The sequence below is a fragment of the Gavialis gangeticus genome, unplaced genomic scaffold, assembly GCF_001723915.1.
Source record: "Gavialis gangeticus isolate Ggan-Ray unplaced genomic scaffold, GavGan_comp1, whole genome shotgun sequence".
NCBI classification, from domain to species: Eukaryota; Metazoa; Chordata; order Crocodylia; family Gavialidae; genus Gavialis; species Gavialis gangeticus.
The window spans coordinates 37,905,306-37,931,583 of NW_017729022.1; the positions used below are offsets into that span (position 1 = coordinate 37,905,306).

Here is a 26,278-nt window from a genome sequence, read left to right on the forward strand (position 1 = left end):
ACAAGGGTGATTCAATGCAGGGCTCGTTAGCAGGCAATCCCTGCACAGAAGCCACCCTTATGCACCAGTGTCTAGACATATGCTGCTGCAGAGTTTTTTACTCTGCAGCAGGACGGTACTTGTATTTACGAGTACTATCCTGCTGCAGGGTAAATTAGTTTACTTCAGGCTAATAGGGGCACACATGTGTAGACATACAATGTTTACTGTGCAGCTAATTAGTCAACTGCGCAGTAAATATCTCATGTAGACACGCCCAAAGGGTAGTATTGTAGACCTAGCCACTAAAGAGGTCATTTAACTGTACATATTTACTAATATCTGTCTAGAATTTCATGAGTTGGTGTTTGGGAATTATAAAATGGTATTATTCAGTTACAGATATATGATATTAACAATTTTAAGTATCATAAATTAATCTATTGTCAGGGTAGGTTGCTCCTGAGACAATCTTTAAAGTTGCAATTTCTCCTTTTGTAGTGTAAGAAGCAGCTCTGAAGTTCTATACATTTGTTCTCAATCATTCTCCTCTAGGCTTTTGAGCTAATTCATATATTATTATGCCTAATCTGCCAAAATCAATAAAATTGGTCTTATGGAATGTAAATGGAAATTAATAACCTAGTCTACAGATATAAAATTATCAATCAGTGCATATGGGGACATGTAGCTTGATTTGAGAGACCCATTTAATACATTTTGAAATGCCTTAAAGTATCAGCTGATTGAATAAATCAGATTTTTATTCTTTCCGCAATGATAAAGCAAGGGAGTCTAAATTATGATTAAAAATCATTCCTTTTCCCAGAACAGAGTTATAGCATGCTAAGAAAGACTGATGTTTGTAGAGCAACTGAATAAAACTACATGAATATTTGCTGTTTTCTCTGATACACTGACCCTAAGATTATCCTATTTTCTCCGTGGCATTTTAGTTATGAGTTTATATGCAGTGATATAACCAGGAGCCTACTTCATTTTGGATTTACATTTCTATTTTTAGGCATTCAAGTTAGCAATATAGGGTGTCTGTAGATGTGCGGGAAAACTGTTTCAACACGCTGTAATTACAGTATGTTGGAGAAGATTCGATTAATTGACTCTGCTGGAGTGTGCTAATTAGTGTGCTCCAGCAGCGTCTGTACCTCGTGTATTCAGCATCACCACACTTCAAAATGGCACAAGGGGCATTTTAACTAAAGCTTGTTGAACAAGTATTACTTAAAGTGCCCCCACTGCCATTTTGAAGCATGGGATGCTGAATGAGACACGGTGGGTGCTTTAATTCAAGTGCTCCCCCCTGCATCCTCGAAGCATGTGTAAAGACACCCATATGTTTTAAATTTCTGCATTGTTCTGGAATCTTTCTCTATCTCACATAGATAATTTAATGAACATCATCAGCGTAGTATACAAATGACTAACGAACTTTAGCACACTTATTCTTACACCACCTCACTGAGGAAGTAAGTGATCTTATGCCCATTTTACAGATTGGGAACTGATGCACAGACAAGCTCAGCTAAGTAACTTGCCAAAGTCTTGAATCAAGTTGTTTTGGCTCTCAGAGTTATAGAATGCTATATTATGCCATATTCTTTCTGACAGGTCTACACATCATTTGATTCAATACCTCAAGTTATTGACAAGGATCTGGACTAATGTGCCTGTTTCCTGAAAAGCCTGTCTTGTCTTTGTAATTCTGTTCTGAAAGTTTATCCACTAAGAGTATGTCCATAATGGAATCAGGGCTGTGCTTGCTGCCTGTCTAGGCGTACCCATCATAGTGTGTATCTACCTACTTCTCATTAACAGCAGCAGCAAATACATGGCAACACAGAATTCAGAACAGTTTGCGTATGGCCTTTATGGATCCTGGGCATGCACCTGGGTCACTAGCCTGACCTGAAAGCTGTGCTGCTGTATATTCACTGCTTTTGTAACCAAAGATTAAAGTTAGCATGTGTCTGCTCATGCTTCAATCTCATCTCTGATGTACCCTACAGAATATGATTTGAGCCACTCAGACTTAGTGGCAGATTCTAGACCAAGAAAGTAATTAGACAAAGACCACAGCTGAGGGAAAATGCAGGAATAGGAGAAGGAAAATGCAGAGCTTCAGTGGGCAACATAACCAACAATAAGAGGGCTACTGAGATATGCAACATCACTGAAGAGAGGCAGTAACTGATATCCAGTGAGAGAACAGAAAACTGTAGGTCTTACTACTCTGAGCTGTGAGAAACACTCAGATCATATGATTTTAAAAAGTTGATTACAATGGGATTTTTATTTTCATCAGTTGAAAGTATAATGGTAGAAATTGTGCTCTATTACAACACAGTATTTAAGTTTAAGCTTAACTTTAAGCATGTGAGTAAGCCAATTTAAGATGATAGATCTAATAAAACTTAATAAAAAATGGTGTCAGAAAGTTTTCCTTTAATTTAGATCATCACTATATCAAATTCCTAACAAATTTTCTCATTAATGTAGTGAAATATTTTGGAAAGATTCTGCCAAAGCAAAAGAATAAGCAGTCTGGAAAACAAAAACAAAAAAGGAGAAAAACCAAAAATGTAAAAATGACCGTGAAACAGTGACCTTGGCCTGGTACAACTAATTCCTTACTGAGCTGTCCAAGTCGGGCCTTCTCTTTTTTACCGAACAAACGTCCTATTGAAGACTTGATTCCTTTCTTCTTGGGAGCTTTGTGCAGGGAGTCCTGGCTGCTATTGGCACTGCCAAGACCAATGATTTCTGGCTCCAATGAAGCAGGCAAACTACTATAAAATTAAGAATAGAATAGATAACATGTTATGATTGTCCGGGTGATGTTCCATTTTCTCCTGTGCAACTGTGCAAACAGATTAACTGGAATCTAAGAAGTATCTCTGCATCACTGGAACAATTAATCAAACTAGTGATGTTTTCTTTCCTATATAGATTTGCAATATATAGAATAGTCCAATGTCTCAGTCAAGCTCACACATCTCTACAAAAATGGCAGGAAGGACATACAACTAGAGAAGATATTTTTAATTTGTTATAAAAAAAATGATGTTGGAAAACTTTGGGAACCAGATGACATACAGTTTTTAACTAACATTCTGTGGAAATTGCATTCATAAAGAAAAATATATCCATGAGAGAGCTTTTATCTCATTTACATTACATTATTAGACAGTTACAAAGAGCAAATATTTTGTATAAAAGATTGTTTTTAGAATAAATTGATCAACTCATTTTATGTTTAATTCATTCACCAAATATAATGTGAATTTTATTTGATTCTACATTTCAGCTAAAGAAATGCAGATTTGGGGCATTTATTAAATTATAAAACAGGCACTGGCTATTTAATAGATTTAACTTCAAATAAAAAAATATCCTGTAAAACAGATAATTATAGCTAATATAGTGAATTTTTGTTACTGGAAAGAGGAATGATGACAACTGGAAAGAGGAATGATTTCAAGGAGCGAGTGACACGAGGAGTACTCAAGCTTAAATAGGATTCCTGCATGCGATAAGAGAAGGAAGCCTTGGGGTGAACGTTTGTCTGCTTGGTCCTTGTAGACCACACTTTGTATCACTTTGCAGGGTTGTTGGAGGCAGTGAACTATGCACAGGTGCCAAGACATATCAGGTAAACAAGGAAGCAGCACTAGTCTAGGCCATCCAGCTACCTAGCACTACACTGAGCAAGCAGAAATGCCGTCTAGGAGTGGTGGTTTGGAGATGGAGTTCCCTTTCTGTGTTTTGGTGGCTTTTATGTAAATTTATATAAGTTTAGTGAAAGTTATCAGTGGGACAATGGAAGGAGAGGTACCATTTTTGTTTTAGTATGGTGGAAAAGCTGAAGCTGGGCAAGTCAAAGACTGGGACCGAGTCCATCACTTCTAGGAGGAAATGAAGGGTAGTGTTGGTGGATAATTCCCTTATGTGGGGGACAGAAGTATCCATTTGTTTACATGACTCATTGTCTTGGGAGGCCCGCTGCCTGCTGGGAGCCTGAATTAGAGATATTACAAAGGTAGCCAAGACTCATCTAGTCTTTTCACTACTACTTCACATGTTTAATCCATGTGGGCTTGGCTTGGTATGACTCTAAACAGATCAAAAGTAACTATAGGGCCCTGGGTGTGATCATGAAGGAGACAGAGATTTATATTGTGTTCTCATCTACTAAAGGGCTAGGGCAGGGGCCAAGACATCTTTGAGATCCACATGTAGCCATGCAGATCATGCTACATGGAGGGCCTTGGCTTCTATGATCATGAGGTGGTGTTCCAAAAAGAAAGTTTACTGAGTGGGATCCACCTAAAAAAGAAAGGGAACAATATCTTTGCACATAGACCTGCTAATCTAGTGAGGTGGGCTTTAAAGGTATGTCCAGTGGGGGATGGAGATAGCAGCCTAAAGGTAAGTAAAAAGTAGAGTGACCTATATAAAGACCTAAGAAGAGGAGAAAATATGGGGAAGCTTAACAAGGTCAATGGACAGAAATTAGCCAGACAGTTATCCAGTCATCTAAGATGCCTGTATACTAATATAAGAAGTATGGGGAATAAGCAAGTTGGAAGTCCAAGTGCACGCACAGGAAAAATCATGATTTAATTGGGATAATAGACTTGGTGGAATAGTTCACACAACTGGAACACTACTTGGCCAAGGTAGACAGGCAGGAAAAAATAGGAGGTGCTGACTTTATGTGTGTTTACACACACACATACACACAACTATACATATACACACAAACACATGCATACTTGTTTCAAGCTCCAGAGCAAAGTGGAACATAGACCTCGGAAAGGTTCTGGGCTACGGTAAGAGGGAAAAATAGCAAGGACAATTTCCTGATGGCTGTCTACTTTAGACCACCAAACCAGGCAGAAGAGGTGGATGGATCTTTTTGTTGTTGTTTTAAACAAGTAACTGAAGCACCCAGATCACATGACATGGTGCTTACTAGGGACTTTAATTACTGAAAGGTCTGTTGGGAAGTTAAAACAACACTGCACAGTCAATCAGAAAATTATTGCATTAAGCTGAGGATGACATTCTGGTACAGGTAGGGGGAAAACCAGTTGTGGGGGGGGTTCATCTTGATTTGTTTCTTATTAAAAGGGACAAATTGGTTGAAGATATGAAAGTGAGAGGCAACTTGGATGGCAGTGTTCATGAAATGATAGAGTACACAATGCTAAAGAAAGCAAGAAAGTAATACAGCAGAATAAAAACACTTGACTTCAGAAAAGCAGAATTTAACAAAGCCATAAAACTGGAAGGCAGGATTTCATGGGAGGCAAGTTGAAGGAAGAAAAGAATCCAGAAGAGTTGTTTGTTTCTTACAGAGATAATATTAAAGGTACACGGGCATGCTATCATGATGTGAAGGAAGAATAGGCAATGTAGGAAGAGAGCTGCTTGACTAAAGCACGAACTGTTCAATGACTTGACATTTAAAAGGAAATGTTACAAAAATTAGAACCTGGCCATATTACTAAGGATGTGTATAAAGCTATAGTACAACCATATAAAGGCAAAACCAGAAATGCCAATATGTAAATTGAGATAGCATGGAGAAGATCTAAAAGGCAACAAAAATCATTCTATAAATAAAAAGAACAAAAATAAGAGGAAGACCAAGGAGAATGTACATCCTGAATGGAGACAGGAAGCTAACTGTGGATGATGCAGAGACAGCTGAGGTTTTAATACCTTTTTAATTTCAGTTTATACAAGAAAGGTCAATCTTCAGATAATGATAAAAATTAGCATCAAAGAGAGGTAGACAGGTACTCAGCCTACAGAATATAGAGATCACTTACATGAGGTAGATATTTTCAAATTCAGCAGAGCCTGATAAGAGTCATTCTAAAGCAATTCAAGAAAATAGCTCAATTAATTTCAGGTAAGGTCTCAGAAGCCTGAGAAAGGGTACATATAAGGTCCATCTGTTTTTTCTTAAGGGGAGGACCCAGCAAATTAGAGCATAAACAGTCCAACTTTAAAACCTGGAAAGATACTGGAAAATGAAAAAAATAAAACACAAGTCGTAAGAAAGAGCCTGTATGGACCTATCAAGATTAAATCATGCCTGTGCATCAGCAATTCCTTCTTTGAGAAGGTGACAGCCTTGTGGATAGAGGGTAGCAATGCCTATTATATATCTCAACCTGATTAAGGCTTTTGATATGGTCTTCCACAACATTCTCAAATGTAAGCTAAGGTCATCTGAACTAGATGAAACAAATATAAGAAAGGTTCATAATTGGGTGGATAACTGTGCTGCAAAAGTAGTCATCAACAGCCCAGTGCTAAACTGGGAGAAAATATGAAATAGGGATACCTTAGTGGTTGTAATGGATCGCAGGTGGAAAAGGAGGTGACAATGAAAGATTGTGCAAGAAAATAAGATGTAAATCACTGGAAATGTCTCTTCTGTTCAGCACTTGTGAAACCTCTCATGGAGTAATGTGTCTACTTCTGGGCATCAGAGTTCAAGAAAGACCTTGACCAAACTGGAAAGCCACCAGAGGAGAGCAACAAAAATGATGAGAGGTGTAGAAAACATGATATATAAGGAAACCTTGGAAGAAGTGGGATTATTTAGTTTGGAGAAGAGAAGATTGAGGGGAAATTTGATTACAGTTTCACGTACAAAAAGGGTTGTTACAAAGAGGACTGTGATCAACTCTTCACGTTTACAAGCAACAGGACAAGAAATAATAGGGTTAAACTGCAGAAGAAGAGACTTAGGTTAGATATTATGAACTATGAGAATTGCTAAGTCTTGGAACAGATTATCTAGAAAGTTCATGGAATCTCCATCTTTGGAAGTTTTAAAATTCAGATGAGATAAACATCTGTTTGCATTGGTTTTGATAGAGATGATTCTGCCTGTAGCAGAGTATTGGATTTGGTGACCTCCCCTGAGGTCCCTTCCAGCTCTAGTTTCCTATGATTTGCCAATAGCTGTGACACAGCATATCTCAGGTCAAAGTTATTTTTTATTCTCAGAATTGGATTCTATGTATTACAACAATTGGAAAATATTTATTTTTTTAATAGTGAGAGCTCTATTTTGTACATCTATTATGCCCTCTGATGGCCAATCCTGCTTTTGACTCATTGAAACATAGTCATGGGAATAAAATAATCGAATGTGTTTGTCATCTTAAGATAAACCTAACTGTACATTTTGCATCCAGTAACACTCATCAGCTTATAAAAAAGAGCAAAGGAGTCAAGTGGAGGGGACATAACTAGCTACAAATTATTCAAGGTGTTAAAATTCAAAGTGAAGGATACAGTGGGTACAGTGCAACAAGGGGATTTTATGATTAGGTTTTATATAAATGAAATTAAGAATCAGAATTTATACCACACATATCTGGAAAACCTTTTAAAAAGTCTCCCAAAGGCAGTGTTAGAATCCTTATAATATGCAACATTTGCAATTAAGCTAGTCAAACATTAGCAAAAGTATAATAATGCTAATCAAACATGGCTGAGTTCAGAACTGTCACCTTCTTGACAATATGCATGATGATGTTAAAAAATTTCCCACATATGTGTTATCACTTTTTATACCAAATATTTTCAGCATTTTTTCCTTCTTAATCTAGTACTGCAGAATAAAAGTTTTCCAAAAGCTTCAGAAATCTCTTAAGGCAAGGAAAACTCACCCCAGCAAGAGAGTATTTTGGCTAGTATGGCTATTAAGCTTTACTGGTGAAAGTACTTTTATTTGATATAGTTGTAGCTATACTAGGAAATCTGCTAATATAAAAATGTCACAGAAATGACCAGCATTACTATACCACCAAAAGTTTCTACTACAGACCTTTCTTTTGATTGCCCAACACTCTACGGTGAAGAGTCTCTCTGCCTCGTTCAGTACCATGTCTCTTCATCCCTTTGTCTTTCCTAACCATTCTCTCTTGCATGTTCGGCTTACCCCTGCCCCCCATCCATATCCATCCTGATTCTTTACACAAAGACACTTCTGGTTCTGATTTCCCCTTGCCTTCTGTTCCATCCATCAGGATTTTTACTATTATGTACACAACAACCTTTCGAGGTGACTATTAAGGTCAGGTTCCTTTTCCAAGTTGCTATAGACATAGACATGATTACATTTTAGTACCAATAATTAGCTGAATATTGTATACAGGAAAAATAAAAAACATTCAAAGAACTATATAAATACATAGATTGTATTAGGAAATCTGAAAATGAATATAATTTTAGCGGGACAAAATATGGTAAAGTTGTGAATTACTGATTCATGTTATGTGCATCTTACCTTCTGGCATCATTGTGATATGAAGAAGGAAGAGTATGAGTCATTCGGATAGCCCTGGGTGTTGGAGGAGGTGAAGTTTCACATTTTATTGTGGCTTTATCTTCACGCCCATCTTCTTCAACTACTGCAATCTTGAAGTAAGATATATGAGTAAAAATCAGTATCAGCTATTAAAGATTTTAGTAAGTTTCAGCAGGTATTTCAAGAATTTGCTAAATGAAATATTTGACAAAAACCAAAATTTTGTGACCAAACACTAAGAATTATGTAAAACAATTAGACTATCAGATAAGTTATTAAATAGTCTAGGTATGCTGTCTTAAAATGTATATTATGAATGAATGAACAAATCTCAGAAAAGCAGATCATTCCTTTTATGCAAAACAGGGTTTAATCCTGAAAAGATATGCTAAAAATTGTATACATGAGTAGTTCTGTTGAGTTCAAGAGAATGACATATGTATGCAAAGTTTCTCAGGATACAATGGCAGAAACTTGTTCCACTTTATACCCGCAGTGGCATAGTTGCCAGTTTTGGCACTTACATGCATTTTATGATCTTGTTGCAGTAGCTGGGCAGATATGAATCTCTGTATGTATGTGTCTGAGCATATGTCTAGACATTGTGGCCTGCCAAACCAGGAGGGGTGGGAGTGGGGGCGAGGGCAGGGGAATCCTTTCATGTTTTAGTGCACTTACCCAGGAATCAGGAGATCCAGCTTCTAGGACCGTTTCACACAAAGGGGGATTTGAGTATATGTTTCTATAACTTCCTAGAACAATGCTTTAACCATAAGGCCCTCTATTAGGAATAATCCAGACCTTTCTCTAGCTCACCATTTGTAGCAGAGGTACTGTAAATATCCATTGGATAAAATATATGGAGAGCAGTAAGGAAGTTTCTGATATATCCGGGCATAGTCCAGGCTAGCACCCAGGGCCCCATTCCTTTCCAAGCATATCATCCATCTTATTGATCCACGCATCCCATCCAGAAGGGTCTAGATAATACCTAACCTGTGGCATAGTAGGTAAACCACTGTGCTGAAAAGATGAAGAGATGCAGGTTTTGACCCCCTTTGGGTGACAGGGTCTAGAATTTGGGTGTAGTGCTTTGTGGGTGACTACCCTAACCACTTTGCTATGAGGGTAATAAATGGGAGTGTCCTCCTCCCTCCAAATGTATTTATTCCAGGTGGAATGCTGTGACTTGCATATAGTCATAGATCTGACATACACACTTAGTACATGTTCACAGAGCACCTGGGGTAGAGCTGCAAACAATGTGTAAATAACAAAAATGTCAGTTATGGTAACTGCCATTTGGGCACACCAAGTGAAAAAGGATTTTTTTCTTAAATGTATACATGCTCAAGTCCAAGGTTTCACCTTATTTGTAAAGTAGTCAAAGTGCTAGGAAATAACCGTGTAAAGAACAGAAATTTGTAACAATGACATACAAGCAGTGATGTGAAAACTGTACATTGTTCTACTATACAGGAAAGCAAACACTAGACTCTGGCTACTAAATCAAGAAGAAGAATGGACAAAATGTTTAATGAAAGGAATGAGCATATAACTAGCCCTGGTTTGTGTTAAAGAACTTATTGTTGAATAAAGTCATCCAAGAAGCTTAACTGATTCACAAATTTCCAAACCTTTTAAGGTTGAAGTCAGCGAAAATCCATTTTCACCAAATGTTCAGATCAGAAAAATGGAAATTCCTTACAACACAAAGTTTATACTACTGAAATCCAATACCTTTATTAAACACAAAAACATCTATTGCCATACCTTTCTCCGGTGTTTCCTTAGATCACTTGGCTTTGATGGAGGACAAAAGCAACAACAGGGCAGTTATTAGTAAATCTTATTTGATCAAAGAAAGAGTAGGATTGCATGCATTATTTATTTTGTTATAAAAACAGTACAAAAGGCCCCCAAAGTACAAATGGCACACACAGTAACAGTTCCCTTCACAAAATTTCAAAATGGGTTAAATCCACAAAAATTGCCTGCCCCACAAATAATTACCCACTGTTACAATCATCTCCCTCATTTACATACGCCTAAGGAACAATATGCATACATTTTCATGTTTATATTTATTTTTAGAGCCTCTTCTACTCAGATCTCATATCAACCACAGCCCCTAAAATGAGCAATAATAAAAGGCAAATACTTCTGGAATTGTGCCTAGTATTTCAAAGATATGAACATTTCACTAAAATACAAGTATGGAAGCAGAATGTAATGTCAACTGCTACACATGCCACAGGGAAATTGTCTCCTGCTCTGCGAAATCTGAATTAATGTTTTCATGTAATTGAGCTTTTCAATAATTAATCCAAATGAATAGACCTCTTTACTGTGGGCGGTTTACTTGATTAACCAAGTCTGCTGGAATATTTTAATCAGAACGCTCCGGCGTTTCAAAATGGAGGCAGGGGTGCTTTAACTAAAGTTCACTGAACAAGCTTTAGTTAAAGTGCCCCCACCACCATTCTGAAATGTGGGACCCTGGGTACATGAGATGCTGTGGATGTTTTAATTAAAGCAGCTCCCGAGAGCCACTCTAATTAAAATGCCCCCTTACACGACGTGCTGGAGCATGTGCATGGGTGTCCAATGTCAAAGTGGAAGTCTGTTACAATGTGCACTGCTCCTTTCCTTCACAATCCTACTTTAAGCAAACATGTCACTCTTAAATATAACCAGAGCTGAACAACCTCTGCAGAGCTGATTTTATATAATTTACATAGATCTGACTGAGGGATCAGCTTGCAGTTATTGGCACCCATCCAACCACTACAAGATCTTTTCATAATTTGGGTTCCCTGGAGCCTTAATCTCCATGGAGGATTTCCCAGTCTAGACCTTTTAGCCAAAGGACATCTGTCTTGTACATTCCCAGGCAGTAAAAACAAGGAAGCATTTCACCTCCTGCTGAAATTAAATTGAGATCAGAAGCACTAGCACTCAAAAATTCTCAGTGCATTATTTGCTAAATGAAATCCTATAGCCTGGAGCTTAAGCTGGGCTAGCCACCTGAATATATAATCGGGATCACAGGTAGCATTTGCACCTGCACTGAACCTTAAAGCCAGCTTAGGTATATCTACATGAACTGCAGCAATACCACTGGCTGCAATGTGGTTTGCTAAACTGATCCATGTTTACACTAGAATCATAACTGGAATCTTTTGCAAAACTTTTCAAAATGCTGTCCCCATTCATTTTAGTTTAGCTTAATTTGTTTTCAACTGACAAAACACGAAGCTGCAAATCACAAACTTCTTAGCTGAATCTACTCCATGTGGGTTAATGAACTATTCAAATAAATTAAACGCAGCTTTTAAATAATATTGGTTAAACAGAATACTGAAAACAAATCAGCTACTCAACTACCTAATATATACGGAATGAAAAGCATCTACTGCCAAACATAAAATATGTCACATATACGACACAGAAAATAAAATAATATAAAATAAAATGTATAAAGTTTTTAAGGTAAGTAATAACTCTGTTAGACATCTGCTGAAGATTTGAAATGGACTGTTTTTAACAGTTTTGGGATCTGCTGCAAGCCATTATTTATGAACTGCACCATTTCAGATATCTTTGCTTAGCATTAGTAATTCTATATTAATCAGTTACAGTACCAATGTTTTCTAATTTTTATGACCTGCAGCATGCAACAGGCCCTAAGAAGAGAACACAGCCTGAATGTGCTGAGTACTGCACTCCTAACAAAATTCAAACTGGTCCTTTTTCTGAAGGGCTTACATCATTCTATGAACAGGTGAACAAAATGCACATTAAGAAAACTAGCTAAATAGTGAAAAGATTCTCACAGGTTTATTAATATACACATTATGCTTAAATCTGCCATTGCACATTTCCTTACCAGCGTCATGACCCCCATTCTATCCATTTCTCTGGCTGGACTGCGGGGTGTGAGTTTTGGGGTCGAGTGTCCACTAGGAGGAGAAGAGCTTGCAAGTGATGAAGCTGTCACTGAGCCAGTAATAGATGTACCTTGGTGAACTCGGGCCAGATTCAAGCCCTCTAAGCTCACACTGGCCACTCGGTTCTCTATTTCTTCAGCGCGCAACTCTGTCGATTCTTTTTCTTCTTGGATTAACCTTACGGAGAAAAGAAAATATATATTTAGGTTAGTATATTTAGGTGCCTTTCACTCTTGAATGGCACCTTTTCTTCTCAGACAGAGGTGTAGAAATTTGCCTCTGCAGCTACTTTGTACTACTAGAGATGTATAAAAACTCACAATGGTTCATTGGAAGGAATATAACTGCCTGAAAAATTCTGATAGTAGTTTATGAAGATAAATTTTCCATATCACAGCTGAAGGGGACAAAATGCTGATATCAAAGAAGTTTTTGCTAACTCAAATCCTAATACCAAATTGTCACGGTCATCTGGGAGCAATGAGCAACGGCCTCTGTAACAACATACAGGCCGCATCTACATGAGATGCTGACTGCGCAGTTGTTACTACACAGCCATTTGGTACTTGTATAAACACATATAAACTTGTATAAACAGGTACTAAATGACTGCACAGTAACTGGAATTACCGTGCAGTCACATGGAGGAACAGCTTTTTTGTGACACTGACTGAGCAGTAGCTCATGACTACTGAGCCATAGTGCCTCATCATGCTTCCTGCCATGTGACACTACTTCACAGTAATCATGGGCTACTGCACAGTCAGTGTCTTGTGTATATACAGCCAGTGAGGACTTGTGGGATTAGAGGAATGGGAAGAAACACATACAGAAAATTCTTTGACTGCTGAGTCATGACTGCACCTGGGAGGAGACTTGGGCTGAGCCCTTCCCTGGAGCAAAAGGATGTACCATTTAAAAAAATACTTTGGACTTTTCTGGTGTTTCCTGTGAACAATTTTGTCAAGCACATTAAACAGAGTTTAATGAAGAAGGAACAATGCTGAGAGTAGAAAGACCAGGGTCCTAATTGCTACTGATTCACTTCAGCATTTCTAAGAAGTGACTTTCTCTTTCTGATCACTGGCTTGACTCCGCCCTCTCACTTTGATTGTATCCAGCTCTGGTAACGCAGTTGCTGGTTTTTTGGATTCTGATCCTGGCCTGTGCTATGGACACTGCTTCAGGTTGGTAATCACCTGCTGGATTCTCAACCTTCCCTTGGAGGCTTGATTCCTGTGCCAGCCCACCCATGACCCAGTCCCCTAAAAGAAGGGGCCTCAACAGATCATCTAGTCAACCCCTCGGCTCAAAGTAGGATCATCCTTTTCAAAAATGTCCCAGGAAAAAAAGCCCAATGTGCACTTACAAAATTTCTAGCGGTGGGGACTGCACCTCCTCTATTAATCATACACATAATTAGAAAGTTAGACCTAATATCCAAACTATATCTCCTTCGTTGCATTGCTCTTTTTCTTGTCCTCTGTGGATAAGGAGAACAATTGAATGCTATCTTCTTTATAGTTAACCCTTTTTTTTGGATTTGAAGACTTACCAAATTCCCTTTCAGCAGAGGAATAATGATGAGGCTGGGCACCTAGGGCAGATGCCACACACAGGGGCAGCAGTGACTTGCAGTTGCTGCTGTGTGGAAGGCATGATTGTGCAGCTTCAGTAGGGGTTTTGTCTGCCCTGTCCCCTCCCCTGAAGTCAGCCCCTGGTGTCCCTGGGTTAACTGCCGTAGTTGCCCCACCCAATTACACCACTGCCTCTTAGCCTTGTCTCTTCTAGACTAAATAATTCCAAAACTGGATACAAAACTCCAGACCTCACCAATGCAGAATACAGTGAAATAATCTCTTTCTGTGACTTCATTACAACAACACTGTTAACGCATCTCAGTATACTATTAGCTGCTTTTGCAGTTATATCCAACTTTTGGCCTACTAGTACCCCTTTTTTGCAATACAACACCTTAGGCAGTTAGTTCCCATTTTGTATTTGTGCATCTAATTGTCCTGTCCTAAGTGTAGAACTTTGCACTTGTCCAAAGTGAACATGGTGTGCTTTATTTTAGAAAGTTTTTCTTATTTATCAACGACATTTTTAATCCTAAAACTATCGACCAAAGTGTCTGTTACTCCACCCATCCTGGTATCATCTACAGATTTACTGATGCCCTCTCTACATGTACAGGTAAAGGCACAATGGGATCTAATGCATGATCCATACAATTGTGGCTCCTGCCATGCCACACAAGAGATCCCATCCTGTTTTATTGCTGATGCAGGGGAAGACCAATCCTGGGTTCCCCTGCACCAAAAAGAAGCAAGCTCCCACAGCTGGGAGCCCCCTCAGTTGAAGGGCTCTGAGCCACAGGGGTGCCCCATGCAGCCTCGGGGCTGAGGGACCATGGCTGCTATAATCCCCCAGGCTCCAGGAGGTCTCATGCAGCTGTACCCCGCAACTGTGCCTCCCGTGCATCAAGTATCCTCAGCTCTGGGTCCCATGCACCAAGTATCCTCACTCAGGGTCCCCATGCTGCTAGGACTCTCAGTTGGTAGCTGCTGGGGCTGAGAGTCCCTTCACTTGTTGGACTCTCAGCCCCAGCTGGGCATGGTGCACCCCTGTGGCTGGGAGTCCTTTAAGTCCATCCTTAAAGTAATTAATGAAGATTCAGAATAGTACCAAGATCATAAAAGACCCAGGGGTCTTTCACCTGATTCCTTTTTCCAAGTTACAATTGAGCCATGATGACTATTCTTTGAGCACTGTTATTCAACCAGTTATGTATCTACCAATTAGCAGTTTCATCTAGATTGTACTTTCAACCCAGGGTAAGTCAGAACAGCCTCAGATCTTTATCTTATTCCTGGTTGACTTAGACCATGGGGGCTTTTCTGGGACACAAAAATGGTGCCCCAGATGTGACTCTGAGGCCCCTACTAAATGTTCCATATATAATGCAATTAACTGGTTAAACACACAGTATACTTAGGCCAGCCACCCATACAAAGTAATTATCAAACAATAAAAATGACTATCCGGCTATAAAAAGAGCCAATAGCTATAAAGTTAGTGTTTGAAAATGTGTAATAACTCTACAGATGGTTTCTATCCAGCTTGCATTTGAACACGTAGCAGGGCCCTGATAATGCAGGGAAATGAATTCTTATCCTGATTCTATGCACCTAAGGTTATCCCAAGGCAAGAACATTCTCAAACAACAGCTACTGAATTGATAATTGCTATGGTTTGCCAGAGAGGTGTAAAACTGCCAGAAAAAGGGGACAAGATCTGCCCCAGAGACTTTAGGCTTCTTTTGGACACTTTCTGAAAAGGGTCTATACAAGCCCTCAGCTTCTGAATGAATTTCACTAAATTAGAAATAAAAAAGAGGCTAATTTACAATGTACCTAATCTTTCTTGTTTCTTCTTTCCCTTCTCATGCACATATAATAAAAAAATGTCACTGTCCCAAAGGAGGTGTATAAGGTTAAAAAGGTAGCTGGAAACAGAAAGTCCAGATGAAATAATTGTGCATGATAAAGAAAGGGGCACAAAGAAGTCAATAATAGCTGTCTAATTTCTGAAAGCAATACAAACAGACTGTCTTGCAGATGTCTATAATGCAGGCTCCCCAATTCTTGGCAAGTTAACAAGAATGTTTTACTGCATGTTGTACTGGAAATACAAAAACATTTCTGCTGAAATGTAAAATCTGGCAGAGGAGACTTCTGAAAATAAATGTATTATTTGACTTTAGAAAGCAAATTTGATTTGTAAGTTGGGTGGTAGGATGGCCCAAGGAGGAAGAAGAAATCATCTAGGTGGAACAGGTGGGTAAGCCACTTCCTCCTACACAAATGCTTGAGAACATATGAACTCTTCCATGGCAAAGGACAATCACTTCCTATGGAGATTCATAGCTGTGTTGGGGGAGTGGGGTAACTGTGATTTGGGTTAGGGACAGACATTGAAAAAGCCAGAGCCAAAATTGATTCAATCTTTGCAGGTTAGTGTAACCTGCAAAGATTGAATTAATTTACAAGTACACAGGCATTCATGTTTAATGCTGGAAATGTAGATCCATGCCTGCAGTGGCTCAGGCTAGAAGCTGAGAGGCACTTGAGCAGCCCTCCCTTATATTTGCAGCAGCGGCAAGTCTGGAGGTAAACTGACCTGGGGGTGTGGCTAGGCCCCCCGAGCTAAGTATGATTGCGGAGGGGTTTAAACCCCCACCCTGGCCTGTAGGGATGCCAGCCAGGCTGTGCTTGGAGAGGATGGAGGGAAGCAGCCCTTGCCAGGCTTGTTCCTGAGGCCAGGCACTGGCCAGAGTAGGGCCTCAGGTAAAGGGTGGGGGGGGAAGGGGAATTAAATTCCCCTGTCTCTGGGCACAGGACCATAGTTGAGGTCTGCCCAGCTTTCCCTCCTACTCTTGCTTGGGTGATGGAGGGCCTGGCCAGAGCCACCAGCATAGCCTTGTTATCTGCCCAGGTCTGGGGCTGTGGCTCTGGTTGGGGTTGCAGGCAGAATTCCCTCTGAGCTGGGTGGCGTATGCGGCCGTGCAGGTATGCGTGGCAGCACGGTATGATTGTGCCTGTGTGGCTGCACATGCCGCACAGCTGAGAGGGAACACTGGCTGCGGGGCTGAGCCCAGCCAGGCTGTGTGTGTTGCTGAGGGCAGAGGCACTGGGGCTGCTCTGGCTGGAGCTGCGGGGCTGTGGAGGTGGATGGCAGGGGCCATGCCAGCTGGCACTGGCCATGCTCCCTCCCCTGCCATTGGCCAGAATAAACTGCCTTCCTGCTCCCTTTGCCTCACGGGGCCATGTCTCTTCCCTTACTCAGGCTGGGACGCAGAGCGGAGGGGCCAGCCCAGCTCTCTGGAACAGACAGCAAAACCCAGCCCAGGGCTGCAAAGCATCTGGGATGCTGGGGGACTCTGATTTAACTTAACCCAGAAAGGGATCTGGGACAGAAGTTGCATAAACCAGTTTGATACAAATCAGTTAAGTCTGATACTACATTCAACCAGGTTTATCTTAAACCAATTTAGACCATTTTGAAACTGGTTTATGTGTATTGACCTTCTACAGGTTTAAACCAGTTTCTGATCACTTAAACCAGTTTACGTGTAACTTCTGTCCCTAGCCTTGATGTGCAAGCACCAAAAACATCACATTCAGAGATAATAGGGTATACTTCCATAATGGGGAAGCTACTTTACCTCCAATAAGGACCATGAACAAAATAAATGCATGGTTTATATGCTAAAATAAGTGACACACATACTTAAAAAATCAGTGATGCGAGCGTTTTTAATGGCCAGAATTGTAAAACTCCTTTTCCTGTTCCTCTCCTTCCCAGCTACTGAGTAATCTACCCAACAACAAAATTTAGCATGTAAAACTTCAGAAGGGTTGATTTTAGTATGAGAAACACAACAGGGTTAGAGGGCTTAACAGAAGATTTATAATGGGAATTTGGCTTCAGTATTAACTATACTTGGCTTCTACTATATACAAGGAAATATATATTTAATCCGATACTCTGTGGCCAAAGTGTGAACTGAATTTGAACCTAAATGAAACTGCAAGGATTGTTAGGATAATCCACATTAATAAAATAAGACAACTCTCAAAACAATTTGTCTGCTTTATTCCCAAATATTAATAAATAAGAGAATGAAGCTTGATAGATTTTAACTAGACAATGGGATGTAAAATGTACTTATTCTCATCATAAAACACTTCTCTTTTTGATAATGAATATGATATCTATAAACATCTATATGGTCCAAATATCACCTTAGGATGTTTAGATTGTGTTCTTGAATCATAACATAATTATGTTGGGTTTTTTTACATTTCCATAATTCATAAATATATATTACAGGCAGAAAACAATGCCTGAATCCCAGTAATACAGAGAAATGAAAGACTGGTGTTTCAGAACCAGCCATTTGGAGTAAAATGTGAATATAGATACATTATAATGAAAGAAGCCATAATGCCTTGAATGCATAATGCTAAGAGGTCTCTTGCTGTGAACAATCTTTTTGCCTAAAATCCATTTAAGAATTGCCACAAAGGGTCTAGAGTACCTTCTTAAATGAAATCTGGTAAGAGATCTAATGCATCTAATAGTTTGACAAGCAATTGAAATAATCATTTTCATTTTAGCAGTCTAAGTACTGAAACATCTTGTATAAAGCACATATAAGTGAAAAATAAGTATTTTATCTCAATATTTCCAATCATCTGCTAAGCTGTTATGAATATTATTTGACAAGAAAAACACACGCAATGCAACACATATAATCTAAGGGGATAATCATTTTTTGAATGATTCTAGTAATCAAATAACATTCCTTAATGTTCAGAAAATGGAATATTCAAGTGACGCTTCTCTGCATTGGTAATATCTTACTTTGCAAGCTAAATTTAAGATAAGAGTTATCAAAATTCATGCTTCAAGCATCAGCCAACCTGTCGGCATAATTATGAAACTTTGCTTCTCATTTCCTCAAAGGCACTGCAATATGACTAAATTTAGATTTTTCTTCTGTTGTTTGCTTTATTTCAATACATTACATCCTACCTACTGCCAGAGGCAAGGTCCTGTCTATAGACAGATCAATGATCTGATTTAGTATAGCACAAACACAATCTAGCTACATTACTTATATGTATGCTCTCTTGCCACAACACTTACCATATCAAATAATTAATCATTAAAGGGGCAACACTGAAATGCTTTTAAAAACAAATTGTTTATTTAAACTCTAGCCTTCTGAATTAGGTCATTAGCAGGACCCTATTTTCTTATAACAGAAATCATAACTAACATTCTCTCTAGTGTATATTTGGAATATACTATTTTAACAAGATTTAGGTCTTCCAATGACAAAAACATTCTTTTGGGCTTTTATCTTTATTAGACTGATGTAAAAGACACTTTAGAAAACACAATTAAAACCCTGAATAGATCAAATGGAGAAACGTTTGGAATCGCAAACATTCAGGATTATAAATCTATCATTATGTAAATGAGCTGTAATCCGCTCTAAAATAGAAAAGTCTAATATCAGTTCAAAAACTGCTCAGATATATGCATTATAGTATGTGCTACACATTAGAAACTACCTTGCCCAAGGGGCAGACATGAGAAACTAACAAAAAGTAAGCCATCTTTGGTTATATTTCAAACTACTCCCCATTTGAGTACTAAATGGTATACAAAACAAGAAGGCTGACCTAAAACCTGCATAGTATTATCTCTTTCATCTTTCCACAAAACTGAGAGCTTATAAACACAATTTTGAAGAAAGAATACATTTATCTCAACGTCCTTTTAAAACGCTCTTTCTGACAGAACATGCAAAGTGTGGTTTTACGTTGAAAATTGACTGTATCAAAATGACACTATTTGGTTCCATGTTTATTGTCTTTTAATTACCATCAAATATTAATTAAGTTAAAAAACACAATGATTTTTCCCTCTGGCTCCAAGCTCTGTAACACACCGGGCTATGAAAAGCATGATATGTTTCTTCCTGCTTCCGAGTTTTCTTAGTAATTCTGACCAATTCCAGGTAGAATACAGCTATAATTACTAACCAGACCCATGCTTGGACTAACATAAAATCTTTGGGATATGTGGTCATTTATGGGAGACATGAATATTATAGGATGGGGACAAAAATTTTGAAAGGAAGACCTGTTTGTGAAAATCAGTCAAAGTTTCTTTGTGTTTTAGCTCTCTCTAAATTATAACTTTTAAAGGGCCAGAAAGTTCCCTTCCTTTGGAATATTTCTTGAAGCCCTGTGCCTAGGAAGGAAAATACTTTTTGTTAGCTTCACCACAGTAAATATATTTATACATAAACACTTATGTTACCCAAAAACTGGGGTCTGAGTGGTGCTCTCTTTGCAGACAATGGGAAGTAAACCTATGCATCATAGGGAAGCTTGACCTATGGCCAGGCTGTACTGTGCACTTTACTGAAAATCCATACCTGATTTCTTTATTGATTGCATCTAGTTGCTCTTGAAGCATCATGGCCAAAGTTTGCGCATCAGAATGCCCACTTGGTGAGAGAAGATCCATGGAGCTAAAAATAGTTTCTCTATCATCATCATCAATATCAGACATTTCTGTGTCACTTTCAAATGGATGACTGCTCAAGACTCCAATCTGCTGCGTTCTGTTCCATTCATGATCCCCAAGAGACTTCACCTAAACAGGAATTTGGAAAATGCAGCTTCAGAAAAAAGCCTATTCAAAATCTGATTTCTAGAAATGGAAAAGAAAAGCTGCTCACATTTAAAATATGGACTGAGTGATTAATTCCATTTTTATTTGTATTTACATTAAAATATATTACAGACATTGTGAACTACTTTCATACTGCTTCTGCTGTAATTCAGTGTAAGCCAAGGGGGATATTTTTAAAAGCACAACAGGGACTTATGCATCCACCTTTTATTGAACTCCAGTATCTTTCCCGACACTAATCAAATGCAGGAATGGAAACCCCTCTGCATCTGTATTTAGCATTTTTTGCAAACTGCAGGAACTGGGAAGTTCTGTAACCTGATGTGATATCTTTTCCAAACACCACAGTGCATTCTTCTATCCACATGCTGGGTATCTTTTACAAACAATGGGGTACATTCTCCTGTCCATGGGATTTACATTGGCTCTTAATATTGTATATATTGAAAAGCATATAATTCATAAATACTCTACAACTAAAGCAATTTATCACTCTCAAATGATTTCACTGAACAATTGATGCCAATCCTCAATGATGTCTTTAGTAGTCTTATTGAGCAATATATGCAATAACCCATGCAAAATCTTTTCTGAAAGCAATAAAATGATTAACCTTTGGTTCATCTCTGCAGACTCCCATACGGCCTCTTCTAGGTCGCCTTATCACTTTAGTTGACCGATAATCAGATTGGCTATCAACTAGTGAACCCACAGAATATCTCAATTCTGCTGATGTGTCAAGATGAGGTCTGAAAAGAGAGAATATCTGGTAAATTTAAACATTAGTAATAAAGTCCAGTGCCTTTCATTCTAGGATCTCAGACTTTTACAAACACTAATCCATTATGTATCACAACAGAAATTACAAAGAGATTATGATGAAGTGAATACCTTGTACAATACCATGGAGTAATAAAGAAAGCAAATCCTGAAATTTTTCATTATGGGCTAATCATTTACACTTCTAAATAAGCACAACTGTATTTGCAATAAAGATGTTACTTAATCATGGATGAGGGTGGAGATGTACAAGTAATAATAGGCTTATTAAGACATGTTCCATTGTGAGAAAATGTCAGCAAACTGCTCAATGGTTTATTTAAGGGTGGAAAGCTGTGCGTCTTGGAAAACTTTTGAGGTATTAAACTAGAAAAACTGTTATGGCCTAGGGCTAGGGACAGGCTATTACACTTGTGAGAAATAGTCCCCTTTAATGATGCAAAAAGCAAGCGTAGAGACGTTCAAGTGGTTTGTTGCATTAAGAGTATGACTCCCTGATAAAATAAATGTTAGCTCTTTCCAACAACAACATCTCAGCAATACAATAATTTCTATCACCATGTGTTACCCCATTATAGTTATGTATAGGGCCACACAGTGTGGCTTTGTTCTCCAGCATCCAGAACACTTTGCTCCTGGACCCTGACCATGACTCCAAGGAGTCTCTCTCTCATGCCGAACTCTACAGTTCAAAAGAGGCAGAGGCAGCTTCACAGGTCATCATAAGGACTTGCTGCTTGTGTTCATCTTTTTTTGTGAACAGGATAAAATTCCCCCTGCCCAAAATCCCATGGCAGGAATTCACCTCCCAAACCCTCTGGCTAGGCAAAATGATATCTGTTGCTGTCACATAAGAATCTCTGGTATTATCTACAAGCCATGGAAGGAGCAAGAACTCATGGGTGGTTGAGCTAGTGTCTGAATACTTCAAAATCAGTTCTTGGCCTTTACTATTGGTAAAAGCCATGTGTAGGGTGAAAGCAGAGACTCTTCACTGCTTCACCCAAAGTGAAGGGAGAGTCATAGCCCTGTGGGTTGGGTAGTGCCATGTGTGGCACAGCCAGGAGGTCTGTGGGAACTTCATACAATGACCAAATTTCCCAGAAGTTCTTAACACTTCAAATAAACACCTGTCCACGCCATAAGATTACAAGCTCCTGTACGTTTTGTATTTTAAACAAAGCCTATTCATGGCATGATTATGGGCTGCATTGCTAGGAGGAAAGATAGTGAAAATGGCTCGAACTCCAGAAAGGCCCTACACTGAATGATGCAGAAGTCTCTCACTGCCCCAACCAGCTTTACTGGCTGGTAGATAAATGATTGAGTGCTAGAAAGACCCAGACTGTTTCTCATCTTTGCCCTGTCTTTCCCTGACCCTTTTCAGGCTAGCACCAATGATAGGATCAGCCTAGTGCAGTGCCAGTAGACCCACTGCAGCTCTTACCTATCTAGGGAAAGAAGCAGCACAAAGGCTCTATTCACCCCTTGAGCATCCAAGTCCAACTCTGCAGATTTAGCTAGCCCTTATCATTCAGTAACTCCTAAGAAAAAGATGTGTCTAGCACAACTACATTATAGGAATGAAATGTAATGAATACTGTATCCATAATACTTCATCAGTGTGAAAGTAAAAATGTACTAAGTATATTTTAGATACTAATAACATTCTAGGCAGATATATTAGTAGCCAAGATATACTAGTAGCCTTCTAGGCAGACAAGATAGAACAGTTCTTGCTCCAAGAAATTCAGAATCTAAAAAGAGAGAGCTAGAAAGTAGTTCATGGGAAAGGGTGTCATCTTCGTGTGTGTTGCCTTTTAGCATTCAGCAAATATATTGTTGCATCTGCCACACTCAAGCCCTTACTCTGATATAAGGGGATTTAAAAAAAAAAACAATATTAACAACAATGAGGGTAGAAGGTAACCTGACAGCTTAGTATTTCTATCTTGAAAATATATGTCCATATTTAAAAATCCTATTTATATTATTTTTTAAACTGAGGGAAAGCCTTCCAAACGACTTATGACCAACCTGCTTAAGACGTTCACAGCAAGATTACCCGTTTTTGAGAAAAAAAAATGGATTTTGGTTTCTCAAACTTTTGTTTCTCTTTCTAGAAGAATGTTGCCCAGGAAAATTATGGCTTTAACCTTTAGAGCTAAATGTTCAGTACGGGATAACTTATATCCAAAATGAATGTAATCATTAAAAAAATGCTAAAGTCTACACATTATGAGAATACTAATTCTATCTTTTACTCAATATATGCTCTGTAACTAGGTTTCAAAAAAAGATTCACCTTCACTGTAGGAAAATCAATTTGAACAAATTGGTGATTAGCTTATATTTTCTAGCAGAATTCTAATGATAGGAAAGTGAGAGAGATTGTTACTGATATAACGTTTTAACCACATGGAGGCTCTTGGTAATGCACATGAAATGAGTTAGGGCCTAATCCTTGAGGGACCACTAACTGCTATGGCGATTCTTCCTATTTGTAGAATAGAAATATGCATGTGAAGTTGCAGGATGGAGCCTTCTGCTAGCACCTGGCAAGTGTATCAGCAAACTTCCTAGTAGCCAAATGTCCTCATCAAAAGCAGGAAAAAAAGCCCACAATTAACACTAACAGCAATCTTTTCAGAGACAGCCTGAACTACCCTCTTACTAGCAGAAGTGAGGCCCACTCTTAAAAAAATAAGGAGACCCTGGCAGTATGGTGTGGAAAACCTGATCATTGAAGAAGGTTGCACTGTGCCAAATTCAACAGTGTCCAAAAGCTGCCTACACAGTATCTTTTACAAACAAGTAAAACAAGAAGGAAAACAGGGCAGATTTTCTGAAGTATGAATAATCCTGTAGTAAACAGGTGAGAGCCATAAACAATTTCAGAGGCAGATGCTGGAAAATATATCTTAGGGTTTAGTTTCTAAGTACAACTTATGTCAGAGCCCATGCTGTGGCCATAAATGATAAGCCTCTGGGACCTTCATTCATAAATCATCAGGACAAAGGGAAGGAAAGTAAGATTTATGCCTGAGATGATAAACATTGATACAAAATGTTGAAAGGCTAATTTGTGGCTATTCCTATAACATGAACTCTTGTCATTTGGACTATTTTAGAAATAGCGTTCATATCAGTTTTTAAATGAACTAATTTCCCCATGTACTAAGAAATTTTGGTTAGGCCTGGTCTTCGTTAGCCTAAACATTAGCAAGGAAAACTGAAAATATATCAAGGTTTGCTTTACATTTCAAATATATTTTCTTTTTACAATTAAATTTTACAGTGGCACTTGAACTGAACACATGACTTTCAAATAAAAATACCAAAGACATACTAACAGATCCATGAACCAGCAGTGTAGCAGTGCGGCTTGGTGCCTGGGGCACAAGGACAGTGGCAACTGGAAGTTGCCCCCAGCATGATTGCAAGCAGGATATGAGCCAGGGACAGAAGTTACACATAAACAGGTTTAAGTAGTCAGGAACCAGTTTAAACCTAAAACAGAACATAAGTTAAGTTTCAAAATGGCCAAAACTGGTTTAAGATAAACCTGGTTGAATGTAGTATCATATTTAACTGATTTGAGCCGAACTGGTTCATGGAACTTCTGTCCCAGACCCATAGTTTCATAGTTTCTAGGGTCGGAAGGGACCTGAGCAGATCATCTAGTCCAACCCCCTGCCATGGCAGGAAAGAGTACTGGGGTCAAACGACCCCAGCAAGGTGTTCATCTAACCTCCTCTTAAAAACCCCCAGGGTAGGAGCCTGCACCACTTCTCTTGGAAGTTGGTTCCAGACCCTAGCCGCCCTGACCGTGAAGTAGCGCCTCCTGATATCTAGCCTAAACCTACCCTCTGCCAGCTTGTGACCGTTATTCCTGGTCACTCCTGCCGGTACTCGGGGGAACAGTGACTCCCCCAATGCTTGCTGATCCCCCCTGACTACCGAGTCCGGGTTTAAGTTAAATCAGAGTCCTCCAACTTCCTGCCATGGTTTTCAGTGCTGGGTTGTGCTCTCTGTTCCAATGGAGCAGGGCTGGCCCCACCCGCAGCTGCCAGCAGGGATTTTTACATCCCTAGTAGCCAGGAGCGTGGTGGATTCCCCTTCCTCACCCTCTCCTCTGGTGGGGAATTGACCGAGCTCCCACCTGGGGCAGAGGAGTAAAGCCCCCACTGCCAGCTTCCCCACTCGGCTGGGAATGGGGTGGATGTTTCCCCCCTCCCCCGACTCCCTTCTCAGCTATCCCACAGGACCTGCTGGGCTGTGGGCCACACTCACCAGGGAGCCCCACGCTGCAGGACAGACTGGGGCAGGGGGAGCTGCAGCCATGGATGCGAGCCCCCTCCCTCCTCCAGTGTCAGCCACGCTACAGCCCTGCCACAGCCTGGCAGGTGGAGCAGGCCAGGAGCCACAGAGGCTGTGCCAGGCAGGGCTGATGGGAAGTGGGGGCTAGCTCTGGCCATGAAGGGGGAGAGGATTTGCCTGACACCCGCAGGGAGCTCAGGGCAGGCCTGACTCCCCAGCAGGGGCTGCAGCGCTGCCCAGGAAGCACCAGGCAGCCCCAATACTGTGACCTCCCAGGCCAGTTCCATTGAAGTGGCAGTGCCAGGGCCATGCTTGCTTTGCCACTCTTGGGATGAAGCAAGGGTCTGCAATAGGAGTGGGAGAGGGAGGGAGGGAGAGGAGGCTGCCATTTTTCCTCCCCACTCCCTTCTCAGCCAACCTGCCAGCTGGGGAGACATGTTGCTGGGTTATCTGCCTGGCTCCTGGCTGCAGGGAAGCCCACAGTCCCCACCTGAGCCAGGAGCTAGGGTGATCACCTGGACACACCCACTCCACAGATGAAGAGACAGTGGGGGAGGGGGGAAATACCCCCTGTGCCAGACATAGCCTCGCTGGGTCCAAAGCCAGGCTGAGTGGG

At 39.8% G+C, this 26,278-nt stretch overlaps 1 protein-coding gene across 4 annotated transcripts in view; it reads right to left on the bottom strand.

The window, feature by feature from the left end:
• Positions 1 to 26,278, bottom strand: part of PPFIA2 (PTPRF interacting protein alpha 2) — an 854,871-nt gene that overhangs the window by 132,363 nt on the left and 696,230 nt on the right. For 3 of the 4 annotated variants that reach the window (XM_019514802.1, XM_019514804.1, XM_019514803.1), the window contains 6 exons: positions 21,176 to 21,311; positions 20,303 to 20,523; positions 12,225 to 12,462; positions 10,109 to 10,138; positions 8,315 to 8,445; positions 2,632 to 2,786 (listed from right to left, as the gene is read on the bottom strand). In XM_019514802.1, coding sequence (XP_019370347.1) covers positions 2,632 to 2,786; positions 8,315 to 8,445; positions 10,109 to 10,138; positions 12,225 to 12,462; positions 20,303 to 20,523; positions 21,176 to 21,311 — 911 coding nt within the window. Of the gene's footprint in view, positions 1 to 2,604; positions 2,787 to 8,314; positions 8,446 to 10,108; positions 10,139 to 12,224; positions 12,463 to 20,302; positions 20,524 to 21,175; positions 21,312 to 26,278 lie in introns of all 4 variants that reach the window. The other variant, XM_019514801.1, reaches the window with a different exon arrangement.